Source organism: Varanus komodoensis, unplaced genomic scaffold (genome assembly GCF_004798865.1).
Source record: "Varanus komodoensis strain SLA01 unplaced genomic scaffold, ASM479886v1 scaffold48, whole genome shotgun sequence".
Taxonomy (NCBI): Eukaryota; Metazoa; Chordata; class Lepidosauria; order Squamata; family Varanidae; genus Varanus; species Varanus komodoensis.
In genome coordinates, this window is record NW_025336059.1 from 5,780,908 (window position 1) to 5,799,126 (window position 18,219).

The following is an 18,219-nucleotide window of genomic DNA, read 5'->3' on the forward strand; positions in this document are numbered from 1 at the left end:
ATCTCCCAGCTTAGGCTCAGCCCGCGTATCTGTGTAAACAAACCTTTTATCACAGAAACACCCAAACCCTCCCAACTGGCCACTCACTGGCCAGAAGGGTGGATGTGTATTGACAAGCATGTTAAAGCAGTGTGTTGCGTTCCTTCACAAGTGAACACTGCTGATGCACGTGGATGTTCCTTTTCATTCCTTCTGTTTTGTTGAATCTGATCTGGACATGAATCCCCTTTCCCTGGATCTTTCCAGCTGTGAACAGCTGTGCAGGACCTCTGCTTTCTGCAGAGCTTTCGGCCAAGTTCATTGTGTGGTGTGTGTGTGTGTGTGTGTGTGTGTGTGTGGTGGGGGGTGGGGTGGGATGCGTTCATTGCACCAGGTTGTATGTTACATCCTCTGGAAGTCCTGGATTTTTCCTGTGCGTTGCAAGGATGTGCCAAAGAGCTGTCTCTTGGAGTACATTTGCTGTACTAATTGTGCCCGTCATGAAGATGTGTCCTGTACTGGAAACCTGCGTCAGGCCTACAGAAGCAGTTTCCGAAGCTTTCTTCTGCGTGTTGGCTCTGACCTATTTTATAATTGAGTGGGGGAAAAGATTAAAGTGACATCGCCAATGCACGGCGCTATTCAAATGTCTCGTTGTGTACTTCGCAAGGCTGCTGGGAATTCAGTCGGTGTGGCTTTGTGGTAGGCAGATGCGTGCGTGGCTTGTGAAGTTTGCCTCTGACTTTGAAAACGGTTCCTTCGCATCAGCGGAATCTGGCAGCAGCTCTAAGGTTTCGTTTCCTTCCCGAAAGGCCTGAATTTGGCATCCTTTGCCCAGGTAATTCAAGGATGCTCTGCCTTCAGGAAGTCTGTATTCTCTCTTCCTCTCTGTATAATGTATTTCCTGAGAGCTGAAGGAGAAGGACTTACCTTAAATGGTAGGATTTTTTCTTTCTTTCCAGAATTGCTTTAATGATCCTTTCCAATTGCTTACTTGCCTTTAAAAATGCAGCTTCAATTGCTCTTTCTTGGCACTTGTGTTTTTCTTTTTGTCCCATTCCTAGAGCTTATTAGAGGTACAGATAGGGGTGTGTAAGGAATCCAACAGGGGGTGATTATCCTATGGATTTTCATAATTCTGCACCCTGCTTTCTGGTTTGCCGGCTTTGCGCTGATGCTTGCTTGCTGTGGTGAAAATTAAGACTTCTCATGGACTTTCGCCTCTAACCACACTAGTTTAAATGACTAGTGTGTTCGTACATGTAAGTGTTCAACCCACAGGGCTTCCACAGCTTTAGCAGATTTGCACAAATTTGCTTCAGTTCCTGTTTGACAGGAATTATTTCTCACTGCTACTACAACTGCAAAAACATTACATTTATACCCCGCCTATCTCCGTCCTACAAGGAGCCCAAGACAACTTATCGGACCCCCTCCTCCCAATTTTGTCCTCGCCACAGCAACCCTGCAAGGTGGGTTTGGCTGAGAGTCCGTGCCTGGCTGAAGGTCACCCAGTGAGTTTCGTGGCTGAGTGGAGACTCGAACCCCAGCCCCCCCCCCCCACCAGCCTGGCAGTCTTAACCACTATACAACACTGGCTCTAAATTTCCCCTGAATCACAAACTTTGTATTCAGAAGAGAAATGATTTGAGGTTTTAAAAATCCATGTGTGGGAATGAGCAAAATGGCAGCTTGGAACCAAAAGAAGGGGGGGGGGATGAAATGCAGATTTGTCTGCCCAGCAACATCCCTCTGGATTGGGACCTCCACAAAAAGAGAAAGTTCCGAGTGTCCTCTTGTATTAGAGAGCTGTAAAAGGACAATTTGGAAAGGAAATGTTGGGAAAGTGCCACCATCTTTCTTCTGCCAGCTCTTATGTAGTCCTGTTGGTTGATCGTGAGACCTTCCACCCGTCTCTCCATCTGCCTTGAGTTCAGAAGATGTCACCAACATCTCCCAAGATGTTGAGGGAAAGCATCTCTAAAGAAAAGTTCGGGAAGTCTGCTTGGCCTTCATCATGCGTCAGAGACTTTTCCAGTGCGTATGATTCCTCTTCTCTCCCTCTGTCTCCACCCCTTTCCCCAGACGTGGCAAAGTCACTCAACTATAATGTTCTCCATGCTCCAGTTGAGCGCATCTTACAAGTGCTCAACCATAGAGAATGTCTACATTTGGCTGGGCTCCAGAGACACCTCAGAGAAGCCAGGGTGGGGGCCAGTTTGGAGCTGAAGCTCTCCGGGCTGTGAAGGAAAAGCAAGCAGATTAATATCGCGTGGACAGTGGGTCCCTGTGTGCCTGAACACCCAAACACACACAGTGGCCTCTCCCATTGTATCTTAATGCCCTCATGCATACAATTCCATACCGGTAGCCAGAGACAAGTGTGAGAAGATCCGTATCAAGTGAAGGAACTGCAAGCTGAGACCTACTGTGCAAGGCTGGAATTAATTTTAGAAAGGCCCTGGGAATCCCAGACTCCAGGAGGAATGAAATGTAGACCAATAAATCTGGAATTCACCAGTGTTGCATGGAGAATGTCTCCACTTCAAACCCAGCATCTCCAGGAGGGGCTGGGAAAGAACCCTGGAGAGCAGCTGCCAGTCAGTGCCAGCAGTACCAGTCTACATGGCGCAAGAGGTTGACGTCTGCAAGGCAAATGTCTTTATCTTAAGGGAAAGAGCACTGGTGAGTGGTGGACCTTATATGTTGCACACAAAGGTTCCACCTCCAGCATCTTCCACAGGCTCCTGTCTGGGACCCTGGAGGACTGCCATCAGCCCGTGTGGGCAGTATTGATCCAGGTGAGCCCATGATCTGGCTTGGCTCAAGGGAGCATTCTGTGTCCCCATAACTCTCATGGGCCATTAGGATCTATATGGTGCGTCCGCTGTGTGGATGAAGCCATATTAGGAGTTTCTGGCCTTCTTTTGCTGGCCATCCAGCAAAATAAACCACATGAAAGGGTGGCAGAAATGAATGATGAGTTTTCAAGCAAGTCACCTTTAAATTGAGCTCTATAATGCATCCTTTAATTCGGTTGAACGGTGGTTATTAATTGAAGTTTAATTAATAGACTGTCTTTCAGCCCTGCTTATGCCTGGATTGAAAAAACAAAAACAGAAAAACCCATTGGATGCGCTGCACAACTCTTTAATTCTTCACTCTTTCATTAATTCTCTTGTCTGATTTGATGAAAACAAGAGGCAGCTCATTATTCGAAAGTCATCTGTATTTAATGCTAGGGTGGGTTGCGTTTCCATTGTTTTTGACCTCCCTGCTTTGCTTTGACTGCACACCCCTTAGCAACCAAAACTGAGAGTGTTCCCACATTATTGAAATGAGGTGATTCACCTGAGCACAGATGAACAGAAAGGCTTTGAAACTGCGAGAAACCTTGAAACTTACGGAACGACCATGCCTCAGTTTAGAGCAGCTGTGAATGCAGAAGCTTTCCAGATTCCCTAATAAAATTATGTTGGATGACATTTGAAAGAAAGACACCCCAACAAGGGTCCAGAGAGCTGCTGTCTGTTGGAATCTATTTGCATTCATCGTCTTTTGGTGCACCTGGGATGTCCTACATATGTGGATACTCCGGCACAGGTGCAGCAGCACAGGCAAAAGTTAGACTGTCTCTTCAGGGCATCTCAAACACCTGAAGTCAAAGTCAGGAAGGAGGCTAGAAGAGTATTGCAAAAGAGCTTCTTCTAGGAGACAGTTCACATGCGCACCTACTGGTACAATTGCAGTTACTTACAATCAAGTGTGTTGGAATCAACTGGCGTATATTCCTCTGTGTGCTGGCCTGGGTGAAAGAAGCCCCTGGCATGGAGAGCAGAAGAACGGCCTGGCATGGAATGGAAGGGCTCAGAATCGACTCCAAGGCAGTAGGAATGTCAGGGTTGCGATGCCGGCCACAGGCTGAGTTGAGCTTGCAGCTGGATCCAGGAGCCATGCGGCAAGTCAGTAGTCAGGACGTGGGGTCAGGAAACAAGACAGAAAACTAGGCAAGGATATAGGAACTCTTCCGGAGTTCTGGAAAACTTGGCTGCTCCAGCCGGGCTCCACTGAAACAGGGATCCCTCTTCCACTCTGTCTGGCCAGCAGGTTCAATGGCCTAGGCGCATGAAGACAGTCCAGGCTCCTGCAGGTTTTCGTGGAGAAGCTGATACTTGCCTTTCAGTAGTTCACCTGGCGGGACAGTTGCAGTTCCTAAAAGAGAGAGGCTTTGGACTGGGCTGATGGGGAGCTGGTTCCAGGCTCAGCAGACACACCAGTGGCTTGATCAGGGCCCTGCACTGCTCCTCCAGCCAGAGTTGTCCAGCCTTGAGGGAGGAGTGAGCGAGAATGGACTTGAGATGCCCTCCTTATTCACTGGGGTCCGCTGTCCCAGGTGCTGAACTCTGGCCTTCAGTCCGTTTCCTGCCCAGAAAGGCATGATGGCACGTTCTGCTTAGGTCTGTCTACAAAGTGAGGGACAGTTGGGCCAACCCAGTACTGTTGACTGGAAAATAAGGAGGCGGGCAGGAAGCACCAAGTTGAGAAACTCCACCGTGCACTTTGCACAGAGCCAGTTGCTAATTTGCCAGGGGTGAGGAGAAGCAGCAGCGGGAGAGACCTGCTCTGCATGCAGGAAGTCCCAGAGTTCTCGGGATCTTCACGGTATGCCAGCAAGTGTCCTGCCCAAGACCTTGGACAGCTTGCGATGGAAAGTAGTGAGTTAGATGAATTACTGGATTTTGGCCCTCTTCCGAATTTTGGCTGAGTCCTCCAAATCCCCCAGCGGACCCCATACTTAGCTTTTGCAGGGGACAACAGAATTTCGGCCCAGTCCTAAAAAGCACGTCTCCACTGCTTGCCCCAAGTGGAGAAAACAGAACATGTTTCCTATTTTCTAATATTCGCCATCTGTCACTGCTTTGCTTTGATGACAGATTAATGTGTGAATAGACATGGCTGACACATTCTGCCTCGGGTAAAATCTTCGAATGAAAAGTCCAGAAGACATGGTCTTGTATGCCAGCCAAGCATCTCAAACCTGGAACGGAAACTGGGCAGGAAGAAGGCGATGGGGACATGGTCTGAGTATAACTAAGAGCTGCCAGAGATTATGACAGGGTTGAGTTTGGGTACCAATGTGTGGCTGTGAAAGAATAAGCTTTCATAGGGAATCAGGAGATCTGGGTTTTGACTGCCACTTCCTCTCGGCCTAACCTACCTCACAAGGTTGGTGTTGTGAGGATAAAATGGCATGGAGTGGAGGAATCCTATGCAGTCCACTTTGGTTTCCTTGCAAGAGGACGAATAGAAATGCAATGCAATGATAATAAATTTTGCAAATGATAATTGAGCTATAGGGAGGTGCCTTTGGAGATTATTATAATTTAAATAGAAATATACTCTGTCTTGCCATCATGTGGAAGACAGCCCATTTGGCCTGTTGCCCAGATGCTAGTGCTTCTGGGAGGCCAAGTACTGAAAAAAATGCCACCTCCCTTCCTGAAATCTCTATCAGGCTGACTATACCAGGAAATTATTGCGCATGGATGGCTTTATTCATGAATTTATTTATCCCCCACCTTTTTTCCTTTCAAGGAACTTAAGGTTGCTCACATCATTCTTCTCCTGCTGTTCTCCATCTGATCCCCACAACAACAACCCTTTGAGGTAGGCTGGGCCGCAAGTCTGACTGGCCCAAAGTCACCCCATGAGTTTATGGCTAAGTGGGGACTAGAACTCATATCTCTGGCATCGCAGTCCTGCGCTCTTAACCACGACACCACACTGGCTGCCTTGTCTCTATCTGACCTTACATAGTGTGACTTTTGAACTGATTATTCAGCAAACCTCCCCGTTACTTTGCTGGTGCAGAATTCAGGCAAGTGCCGTCAGAGAGGTAACAGGCACCTTCTGCTCTGGACGCTGCTTGTTAGTTACGTAAGTGTGTGAGCTCCTGTGTATTCTAGGAGACTTCAGAAAGCTTTGCCACGTTGGGTCGCTTGCTCTTAAATGCCGGCGGATGCTAATGGAGTGTGAAGCTTTGCATAATGGCGAAATTGGAAACAGAATCGGATGTTTTGCAGTCAAAGACAGCGGATCAATGATCAGTGGGAAGATGAAAAGAAAGCCTTCATAGCAGTAGCAAATGCTACATTAAAGGATGTAATGAGAAATCCATTAATGCCCATTGATTTGCGTTGTGTATTTATACAGCCAAAACTGAATTTGAGGCTGTTCTGGCATTGTAATGAAGTTTGATTAAGAAGGGGGCTGCCTTTGCGGTCCAGGAAGCCTTGGGAAGATTAGCTTCTCATCACAATAGTTCTGGCCCCAGTGGAAACATCAAAGGGGTGATTAGGAAATACCATAATGGGAAAATATTCCTTCTTTGATGAAGGGGACAGAATTAGACCTCCAGCCAATGAATGGGCGCCGTTTCAATCAGGGTTGTGACCAAAGAGAAGCAAGATGAAAGCATTCAGGAAGTCTGGGTGTTCCTCCTGTGAGGACGGATAGGGGTTCTCCAGAGCCTGTGTGGGAAAGCCACGAGGTTAACAGTAGACAAAAAGCAGGTAATTGAGCATGTGCAGAGAGCCTTCTCCTCTCCACTGGTTAAACCCCACTAGCCTGGAGGCATGAAAACTCAAGGGGTGAAGAGTTCCAGAGCACAGGGCGGTTTCTAGCCCGGGTTCTTTGCAGCCCAGACTGAAACAAGCAGGGCGAGAACCACATTTGAGTTTCAATGGTGGGCGCTTCACATACGTATTTGAAATATTTACAAAGACTGCACTGGAGATCTCCTCGCTGGTTGCCTCCTCGCAGCCATCCTGCCCCCCTCCACTCCAAATGCCACTGGCGGTGGTGGGGAAATGGCACCCGCAGTCACAGCCCCGTCCCCCCTCCCCATGCCAAGGAACAGTGCTGCTTCCATGGAGTTATGGGGTACATGCGTGCGGAGAGATATTGTGGAATCCAACAGAGCTGCTGGCAAGAATTTCTGCAGACTTTTCAGCACCTCTGAAAAAGAGAAAGGGCCTCAGAAGCACTGCCTTCAAAGGGGGTGGTGAATGTACCGCCATTTTCCGTTCAGCTGCGCTGCCAGTCGCGTGTATTTCAGCCATCCACCCTGGGGGCTGATCTCGGATTCTCCTTCCTGAGCACTCCCTTGGGATGCTCCGTCCCTGGTGTTCCTCCGGGCGACAAAGCACCCACTCAATGCCTCGCGTCTCTCTGCCCGCAGGAAGCAGACACGGACGACAACCAGGGCACGCTGGACTTCGAAGAGTTCTGCGCCTTCTACAAGATGATGTCCACCCGCCGGGACCTGTACCTGCTGATGCTCACCTACAGCAACCACAAGGACTACCTGGACGTGGACGACTTGAAGCGCTTCCTGGACACGGAGCAAAAGGTAGGCAGCAGGAGCAGCCGCGGGAGCCCAAGGAGAAGCACAGCGCCAGGCAGACGCTGCCGTCTTCAGCTGGGTGCGCATGTGCCGCGTCGGTCACTGAGCCGAAGGAGCTGGAAGGCCTTTCTAAGGGTCATTTAGTCCAACCCTTGTCTGTAATAATAATAAAAATAACAATGATCTATTAATTAATATAATGATACAACTTATACAATGATTTTAATGATATAGTAACCATAATTAATACTGTCACTTATTACTAATAATCAATAACAACATTAATTATAATATTAATGGTTTGATTATAGTGATATAATTAATAACAAGGAAGTAATAATATAATAATTCAGATCATAGCTCAGCTTTCTACCTTTGCAAGGAACCCAAGAGGGCTTACCTAGTCCTCCCACACTCCATTTTTATCCTCACAACAACCCTGTGGAGTAGGCTAGACTGAGAGTCAACCAGGTACTTTCAGGGTTGACTGGAGACGAGAAACTGAAGTTCCCAGGTGCCCAGTTCAGTCCGCTTAACCCCCTTGCCACGCTGGCGCTCTGGCATTTATGCAGAACGCACTCCTTCGCTGGCCTCTTCGTTGCTGGAGCATTTCGCAGTGCAGATTTCGCTGCTCCTCCATTCCTAGGAAAGCTGAGCCCCTCGGAGCCGCTCTGTCCCAGTTCCACATTGGTCATGGCACTGTCTGAAAAGCCCGTCTGATCTCTAGGTGAAATCTCCAGTCCCGTTCTTTGAGGCCGCGGCTTTGACCAGTTTGGGTTTGCTTGCTTGCTCCTTGCTTCCTTTTGGCTCCATCCGTCCCCTTTGCTTAATGACTCCCCGCAGTCCCGTACGAAAAAGGGCTAGGAAGAACACCACCCCATTGGCAGGTGGGCGGTTTGGCAAGCTGTGGGGATGCCTTCACTGTAACGCGTCTTCACAGCATTTATAGCCTGTCGCTCTTCACCAAGCTTGCCTACAGCAACTTGGAGATCAATAAAAATAATGCATTCTTTGTGTCAGGCCTCGAAAAGGCTTGATGGAAGAGGAAAAAAGGGACAGGGCGAGGAGAACAGAAAGCCTGCCATAGCCTGAAGGAATGGTTGCTGAGGGAGGTTTGGAGAAGAGCCAACACTTTTTTTGAATTTAACTTTTGTTGGTAGAAAGACGAGGTGTCTGGCTTTACAGGGAACGGTTTTCTAGTCGAAGGTGTCTCTCTTTGAAGGGCTTCCCAGTGCGAGTCAGATTTCAAGAGACAGAACCCTAAAAACCTTAAAAGGGGGCAGTCCAGAGCCCTTGGAAATTGCCCATCAAGAGTTGTATCAGCAGCCCGGGCCACAAACACACCGAGTTTCTGCTCAGCCTTTCTCCCTTCGCCAAGAGGCACTGCCCTTCTGTATAAGTTACTGCCATCTTTTCTCAATTGCATCTATAGCTATGAAATAGCATGTGCCATTTTCCTGCATCCCTATGTTGTTTTCTGCCTTCTTTTTTGGCAATGCATGTCCTCTTTTTTCCTGACTACCCAATTTAATGAATATACGTGCCTTGAATTTTATAATATCTGTGCTGTGCGGCTTTGGGTTGCGTGTTGCTTTGAGAGGGTGTTGTCGTTGTCAATATTACTTTATATGGTATTTATATAATGTAATGCCCCTTTTCCTCTTGTGAGGAGCCCAAGGTGGCTCGCATGTCTCTGCTTTATCCTCACAACAACCTTGCAAGGTAGGTTGGGCCGGCCCAAAGTTACCAGTGAGCTTCATTGAACCCAGATCTCCCAGGTCCTCAGTTCAGCACCCAAACCTCCACACCACACCGGCTCTCATGCGTTCACCCTTCAAAACAGCCTAATATAATTCAAAATAATACATAACTAGCTCCGAGAACTCCCGAGTGGCCCTGATGTCCTGTCTGCCCGGCCTGAGCTCTCCTGGTCAAAAACCTGATCCAGTTCACATCTCTCCTCTGCTTCCCAGCCTGTCCCTGGTTGGGAAGGCTGGGAGACCCTTTTTGCAAGGCAGGTACGTCAGCGCATAGCTTCCTTTTGGCAGAGGGATGCGGCGGACCAGACGGCTGGCAACAACCACACTTGAAAATGACCTTTGAAAGGTCTGCTCCATCCTCAGTTTGATTTTGCCTCTATGAAAATGCATATTGAAGTGGGATGACTCCTGTGAAAAGAAGGTCACCTCGCTGACAATCTGGGAACTGGTCCAAGCGTTAGCAGACAACCGTATAAATCATCTTGAGGGTTTCTCTCTTCTCTTCTCTTCTCTTCTCTTCTCTTCTCTTCTCTTCTCTTCTCTTCTCTTCTCTTCTCTTCCCTTCCCTTCCCTTCCCTTCCCTTCCCTTCCCTTCCCTTCCCTTCCCTTCCTTTCCTTTCCTTTCCTTTCTGTTGCAAGAAATCTTGCTCATATTTTATACTACCTGGTAACAGCCTGGGCAGTGGATGGAGAAAGAAGGATTTGCTTTGTGGGATGTGGGGAAGGGAGCCAGCACTGATGAAGTTTTCAAATGCAAAACCTCCTATTTTGCTTTGGGAGACAAATCTTTTTGCTCGTTTTCTCCTGAGGGGTGGATGTCTTTGTCAGTTGCGGCAAAAACAGCAAAAAGTGCGGTCATATTTAAATGCTAGCCTGTTTATCATGCCATAAACCTTCACAACAACAATCCTGTGAGGTAGGCTAGCCTGAGATTTAGTGATTGATCAAAGTCAGTGAGCTGTTTGGCTGAGGAAGGACTAGAACCCAGATCTCCAAGTCCTAGCCCGACACTCTAACCACTAGGTAACACTGGCTCTCCATTGCAAGTGTATATCTCATATCCTGAAATCCTGTGTGTATACATACCTGCCAACTTAGGAAAGCACATCTTGCATCTCTTGAAGAGAACCCTAGTCCACAAAAGCTTATTCCTTAAGAAATGTGTTCCTTTTTACATGTGCCAGGCAACTTTTCCTTGCCGTCTCCTCACCTGCAACTTTTGTACCAGCAAATCCTTGCTAATACACTATTTGTTTATGGAGACTTTGGGAAGGCTTTGCCTTTGCTTACTCTCAGCATGCCAAGCCCAGCTAGAGACCTCGTTCTGCCTGCCAGTGGCATCGTTGCCACAGTGGTCGACGGCAAAAGGAAGCATGCATGCTGAGTTTCATCCCTGCTGGCTGTCATGGTCTGCGTTTGGCAGCTCATTGGGCTTCTACCACCCTTTAATCACCCTCCTCCTCTTTGACCTGGTCATCTAAAGTATTAATTCCCTCCCTGAGATGCGCCAAACGTAATTCTCAACAGTGAAGACGATCGGTACAAGTGATATTAAGCACTCAGCTTCTGGAAGTCTGCGCTGCTTCTGGGAAAAATCCTGAAGATGGGGGGAAGTCTCCTCTCTTTAGAAGCAAAGATTTCTGTAACTCCCTTTCTTAGACTCACTCTGCTTCTTGGGGTTGCCCAAATGTTGCAGCTTGCCCCAAAGACAGCAGTAACCTGTTCCTTTGCTATTTTGGACCTGTGCTTTCTGTTGCAGGCCTTTCATTCTGGCTCAAAAACCTAATGATGGCCTTAATTTTAACATGAAATCCAGATAATTTGTCACACTTGTGATGTGTCTGAGTTGGTACGTGTGTAGGATGCATATTTCAGTTCGACACCCCTTTGACCTTTTGCTGCAGCCTTGTGTGCAGGTGGCCTGTGTGTGTGTGTGTGTTTCCTCTGCTTCCAATACAAATGCACACTTAGAAACTCTTAAAATATAAAGAATGCTCTCATGATGTGAAAGACAGGAGAGAGACACAGGCAAGAAAAAAAAACACTTATTGGTGTCTTTCTTCTACAAGAATATAATGCAAGATAAGGCAACATCAATTGCACACTCAATCATACTCCGTATCCTTTAGAAAATGGAAGAAATCGGCATCTTATGTAGAACAAGGAAACAGCCTGAGAGAAAGCTCTCATTATTCTGGAAAGGAAAAGATTATCCCGCAGTCCATTATCACATTGCATTTATATCCTTGCAAGTCCTCCCGCTCCATTTTGATGCTCACAACAACTCAGTGAGGTAGGCTAGGCTGGAAGTGAGTCGCTGGCCCAAGGCCACCCAGGGAGCTCCATGCCCGAGTGGAGGCTAAAAGTAGAATCTCCCAGGTCCAATGGGCTCCCACGGTATATACCTGTCCTGTAGCATCATCCAGCAAGGTTAGCTCACCTGTGCATTCGTTGGTGAGCTCTGAGCTCATTTTCATGTTGGAAGCAAGGCTGAACCACTTAGATAGTTCGAACTTCCTATGTTTCATTCCTTGTCCCTGGTGTTCTCAGTGCATTCTGTCCCTAGGTAGGCATTTTAATGCAAATTCAAGTTCATCACCTGTGGCTGATGAATCTATTTCTTCCAGTTTTGCTTGGGCTAGCCTCATTGCTGTAAGAATACTTACTGAACTTCTCTCCGTTTTTCTCACATACATTGCCTGATCTCACCCGGACAAGAATTCCCTGTTGGTATTCCATTAACACGCTCTCCCCCACAACCAGTCACCAAATTTGCAACTCCACATGTTTCCTTCTGTATCAAAGACCAAGTTGATTTCTCTTGGCCTTGCTTAGACACTCTCAGGCCCTGTTTAAATGGGCACTTCCTTAGTACATTGAGCCATGCCGAAGTGGAATAATTAAATCACAAAAGCATCTTTCTATAACATGTTGGCCTGTTTTTATTCGTAGCACCACAAGGTTCTTTCCCTCATAAAACCCTGGGTTCCAGCCTGCCTTGGACTTGTTTATGCAGTGTCAATTAAGCGGCAGTAACTCTGCGTTGTAATGTCTGTTCTGTGCTCCCAAATGAATGCTTATGTTCTTCGTGTTACCAGAGACAAAACTGTGAAGGCCTCGTAGTTTTCTTGTGTCTGCCATTAATACCCAGGCAATGTAGGACGCAGATGAAAGAAGCCAGATCTTGTTTCCTGATGGTTTGTGCAAAGCTTTCATGAAAAGCAAACGAGTGTTATGCCTCTGGCAAAAATTTAAGTTGTGTATGCCAAACACATACCCACAAACTCCCCCTTCTGTGTCTTTTCATGCCCTCTAAATGCATAAATCAGATTCCAATAAAAAGAGTACCAGTTATTTTGCTGTTTAACTACTGCCGGGAGGTAGACAATGCACTCATACCAGAGCAGGAACGTTTTTGGTATAAATGCAAGGGCTTCTCCCTTCCCTTGAACTTTGAAAGATCAGGACCACGAAAGGATTGAATTCAGAAGACAATTAGGAAAATGCTTATTTGCAAGCGAAGCTACCTTCAGTACATAACTTAAGCAGAGGTTCAGCTCCACCATTAATTTTAAATTGATGACAGTGCCCCTGAGCATGTTCAGAGAGCCTTTTCCTCACCTCGGAACAGGCAAAGCACGTCCCAAACTAAACAAAACAAGCAATGGAAGTGCTGGTGCTTCCTTCCAGTTGTGCTTTGTATTCTTCTGCGCGTATCTGTAAGTGTTTTGGAATTCTCTGCTATAAATTTCCCCCACTGATTTTTTCCCTAAGTAACTCTCCATCTGCTCTTTCATGGTCTGCTGAAGATTCCAAATATGTCCTTTGCACAGATGATAATCTTGTCTTTGTGCCCAGTGCCCCTCTAAACGAGTTAGCATCGGTTTCCGTGTCACTGGACTATCGATCCTCCCGACGTCGCGTGGAAAATAAACCCTTGCTGCATAGTTTGGTACATAAGCGGTGGGAGAAAGCGTGCGTGCTTTTCCACCCCACATGCCTGCCCTGGAAACGATGCGGCACCCTCCAAGTTGCAGCCGGGGTGCGCTGGAGAATCCCGCTTCATCCACATTTTAAACCAATCAGCCTCCTTTGCATTTCCGAGATGAATGCAGACTTTGGAACACCATTCTCTTTCAGACTGCAAACATTCTGATTCTTCAGTCTCAAATTATGTTTGTCCTGAATATGGAAAACATGCTGAATTTGGGGCAATTCTTATCAAACTCGATGGAAATTCCTACCCAGCTTTAGCCGTTAGCATTCCTCCTTCCTAAGCCAACCCTTTTGCTGCTCCAACCACCTTTTAATCCCCCAGTTCTCACTGGGATATTAAGTCTGTGACTGAGCTCATGTGCCCCCTCATGTCGTCGTCGTCATCATCATCATCATCATCATCATCATCATCTTAATCATCACTGAATCAGAGTCGGAAGGGACCTTAAGAGCTCCTTCTGGTCCAACTCCCCCTTTCGCCCAGTCTCTGCAAAGTAGGATGAAGGTCCAGCATCCCTGAAAGATGGCCGTCCAGCTTTCTCTTAACCTTCTGCCGAGAGCTGCACCACTTGCTAAATTTTCTGTTGGATCACCGACATGCTCTTACCCTGAGGAAGCATCTCCCAAAGTTCACCTAAAATCTGCTTCCTGGCAACGTCCATCTGCTGGTTTTAGTCCCTCTCTCCAGAGCAGCAAAGTGCTCCATCCATTTCTCTCCAGCATCCAAAGATGCTTGGCTCTTCCAACTGCTCCTTGTAGGACCCGTCCTCCACAGACCTTACCACCCTGGGGTTGCTCCAGTTTGTCTACAGCCTGCTTAAATTTCAGCACCCAGAGCTGGGCACAGTCTTCCAGATGGGGCCACCCTGGATTTAAGGGAAATTGATGTCTGCACAGCCCCGTATATCCTCCTAAAATCATCTAAAGCTTTTCCCATACCTAATTTCCCCAGGGCCACTATCTTCTGCCCTGGTGCTTTCATCATAACAGCTATCGACCCCCTCTGGGCAATTTGACTCAGTTATTCCCACTCAGTTATTATCAGTTTTATTTCATCTTCTTGTTTATGTCTGGAACTTCTGCTTGCAGAGATAATTTCCTGACAATCGAACTGGCCAATCTTGCCTCAGGGGCCCTGGGTTGTGCCGCTGGATGCCCCCCGCCCCTGCCCCCCAGGTACGTCAAGTAAAACTGACTGGAAGGTCCAACCAAGCTGCGGCTTGCATTCTGCTAAGAACCATCTGCTGAGGGTTGATGGAATCATATCTTTTACATGAAACAGAGCCATGCCAATCAAAGCTGACATTGACTGGCAGGAATGGGAATTTCATTGGAGATTGGAAGCGGGGGCAGAATATATCATGCAAAGCTAAAACATAGTCCAGTTGCAGAAGTGTGAGAGTGGGGAAGCAGAGCTTTCCTGCATGGATGGGTTTGTTTCAGTCTGCATTTTTTTTTAAACACTTCCTCTTTGCTTTCAGATGCACAATGTAACCAGGGATCATTGTCTGGAAATTATCAATCAATTTGAACCATGTCCAGAGAACAAGAAACAAGAAGCTCTTGGTATTGACGGTAAGATTCTAGTTGTTTTTATGGGCAGAACTGAGAGCAGTGGAATGTGAGAGAGAAGGGATGCTCTGCTAAATCTTGTCTCTTGTCATCTTCTGCAAAGAATGGGCATCTTTCTTGCTTCTGTTAATTTGGCTTCCTTCTTTCTAGAATTCTTTGCCGACCAGTTTTGCTTTTATCAATTCCTTACCCACCCTTCTCCAGTACATGCACCCTGATCCATAAAGCAAATTTTCACAGAAGATCTAACACAATCTGAAAACATTGTGCCATGCCAGCTCAGATGTCTTCCACCGGAGGAAAGCCTTTACTATCTTTTTCCTCCACATCTTGGGAATGAAGTTCCCAAGATGCCACAGCAAGGCAGGGCCTACACACCGTCGTGTTGGTCTTGGAGAAAACCTAAAAGCTCCCAGGGAGCTACACAGGACTAGCTGTGGGAGGAAAGAGAGATCCAAAGGGTTTGCCTGATCGACTTAAGTTTGGATGGCGAAAGAGCATTTAATATGGGCCAGGAGGCAAAGATTCAACTCTTTGGGGCAGAAATCCACAACATGCCTGCACACTGAATGTGTGTTGCCATTGCTGATTTTTCTGTGTGAGTTGAAAGAACCGTCAACAGTTTCAAAGGTGCAGGGGGGTGTTTATAGGCCACATTATGGCTATACTGGAAGATCTTCCAAGCTTCCCTTCTGTCTCTGGCGAGAACTGAAAGTGCTGGTATTGATGTATGGAGCCCTCAGTGGTTTGGCCTTGGATATCTGAAAGAATGCTTCCTTTCAAAGGAGCCTGCCATGATTTATGATCTCCACTGGGGGACAATTTAGGTGTCCCACCACCTGGAGAGGCTGGGAGATAATTGGAAGTGTAGCCGCACCTTTGTTTTCGAACTCTCCCCTCTCCAAGCAAGTGGGCATTTAATTCCTCCTTATTTTGCTTTAAATATGCAGTAATGACTATTCTGTTGATATCCACTGCTGTGGCACTCTTAATTGTAATGATGTTTAATTTAAGATTTTGCTGCATGGAAAGGGCTCGCTCGCTCTTGTGGTTCTTTGTCCCTGTGAAGTTTCAGCATTTTTATTCTAGCTCATCCTGACAAGCTTAGAGGGTGATTATTAAATTCGACTCAAACTTATTTGAACTTCCGTTTAGGTTCACATGCTTGTCTGTTTCTAACGGGGAAACAGAAAGTACCGGTTTGGATTAAGTTAAGGGCTATTTCTTGACTGTCTGTTTCTGCTTAAATTAAATTCGGAATGATTCCAGTGGGAATGTTCCCAGCTGCATTATAAAATCCATGTGCAAAAAGATCCATAGATCCGTGCCTGCAGGAATGTAGTAGGGATGGGGGGGAAACAGAGATGTTAACCAAAATTTCCCCAACGTGACTTCAAAGGCTGAATCAGTTTGCTTGAGTTCTTGCTTGGAGCCTGTTTTATTTTTCCAGTTCATCCAAATGGGGATGTGAACATTATTCAGAACTGGATATTTACCCCCATTGATTGAAAAGTGAAAATGCACCCTTTAAAATGCAGTGTTTAAATGGTTTAGTTTTAAAATCCAATATTTTGAAAATGTAAGTCCCGGAATTTCTGAATATTTTCCAGAGAACACGCACTCCCCTTCTCATTTGGGGAGGCAAATGGTGAATCTTCAAGTCATTTGCCAACCGAAACAAAATTCTTGATGGATGAATCAGTCAGTTTTGGTTTCTCTAAAATCTCATTTTTCTAAACTTAAATTCAGTTCATCCCAAACTTGGAGAATCTTTCCAAACTTCCACTTCATTCATGCTGAACTTTCAATCTTCATTTAAAAGAAACATTTGCATGAAAATGTGTGCATTGTTGTGGCTTCTTCTTAACACATGCATTTTTGTATGCAGCTCTTCCTAGATACATAGTTTTTGCAAATAATCTAATATAATACATTTTTGAACATATTCACTATCATGTGATTTTTCCTTCACATGTTCAACTAACAGACACATTTTTCTACTTTTTAAACATGTTTCATTTCAGAATTCAGAGAAGTGAAAATTTTGAAGGATAAGTGGTTTTCAGATTCCATATTGGTTCAAAACCCAGACTAGTTAAATCCACATTAATGTGCAAACTGAACAAACTTCTACATCATCCAAATCTAAGCCATGCTTAATGAATCTTTTCTGGTGAATTCCCACTGATGTTGAGTGAAGGATTTGCTAGATTTCCTACGTCTGTGCTTCCATGGAGTGCTTGGGCAGAGTGCATACTGCAAGTTTCATGGACCCAGAGTGAGGAGTGATCATCTTAAGCAAATGGACACAAAAGACGAGGGTGTAATGAACAGAATGCAGTAAAATAGTAATAGAGTTGGAAGGGACCTCTAAGGCCATCTAGTCCAACCCCCTGCTCTGCTTGCACAAGAGGTCACCCATCCAGCTGCGGGCCCACACCTTTCCAGCTTAGCAAAGGTGGCTCCACATGGTCACTCGAGGGGTAGCTATTCAGGTTAATGGACACAGGCGGTACCAATTTGGGAACTGGAGATGATTAAGTGGGGTGAGGTGGGAGGAGTCAGAAAAAAGCAGCCGTGTGTGAGACCCCCTGACATTTTCTCCTGAATGTCCTCAAACAGTTCAATTCACGAGAATGCCCTTCCTCTGCATTTTACTTGAAACGATTTTCAGTTTGAGCTTGGAGATGGAGGGGCCACCTCTTGCCGCACAGGAGAGGCGCAATTCCACATAGGCTGTTGTTTGTGGGCCCGGCGCTCCGTCTTCATGGACTTCCCAAGGGCCTGTGTTACCGGATTCTGAAGGGAAAGACTCCAGGGAAGAAGCAACGGGAGGAAAGGGGCCTTTGAAACCCCATCAAGGCCATTGCCCAGTTTCCCAGGTGGGCGGTGGCGGCAGACGCATTTTGGGAGAGATGGGAGGGGACCCAGGAGAGGAAGGAGAGCCGCCGCCTTGCCTGGCCCCTGAGCCCATGATGAGGCATCCGGAGAAGCAAGTTGCAAAGGTCTTGCCAGCAGCTGGCTCTCCACCAGCGGCACCCACTGCGAGGACTGAATGCAGCATGAATTAAAGGGAAGAATTGGGGGATGTTTCCAGGTGGGGCTCAGCAATCTTTACATGCCTGCCTCCTAAATGGAATGAGCCCACTCAGCACAGGGCCTGCGCTCAGACAGTGTCCCAGTGCGTCTCTGGTGGGCTCCATATTTCCATAACACTATTGCCCTCCACCCTCTCTTGTGTTTGTCTTTGAGCTGACCTACCTGGCCCACACCACCGGCCTCCCCTTCAGCTCCCAAGCTGGGAGGAAGCAGCGGGGGGGAGTTTTTCTTTGGAACGTACCCCAAGAGCGCTGCTCCCACGCTAAGGCCACGGACTTTAGCTTCCTGCTGTCAGGACACACTTCCCCCTTCCGTATATTACAGCTGACGGGTAAATCTGGCCACAATCACTAATTAACTATGTTTATTTTTCTTCCACCTCCTGCTTCAGCCCCTTAAAAAATGCGG

General features: G+C 46.8%; 1 protein-coding gene across 1 annotated transcript in view; it reads left to right on the forward strand.

The window, feature by feature from the left end:
- The window catches only part of PLCH2 (phospholipase C eta 2), a 94,017-nt gene that overhangs the window by 12,764 nt on the left and 63,034 nt on the right, over nucleotides 1-18,219 (forward strand). Inside the window, exons 5-6 of the mRNA XM_044445420.1 lie at nucleotides 7,220-7,390; nucleotides 14,622-14,715. Of these exons, the coding sequence (XP_044301355.1) occupies nucleotides 7,220-7,390; nucleotides 14,622-14,715 (265 nt within the window). The remainder of the gene's footprint in view (nucleotides 1-7,219; nucleotides 7,391-14,621; nucleotides 14,716-18,219) is intronic.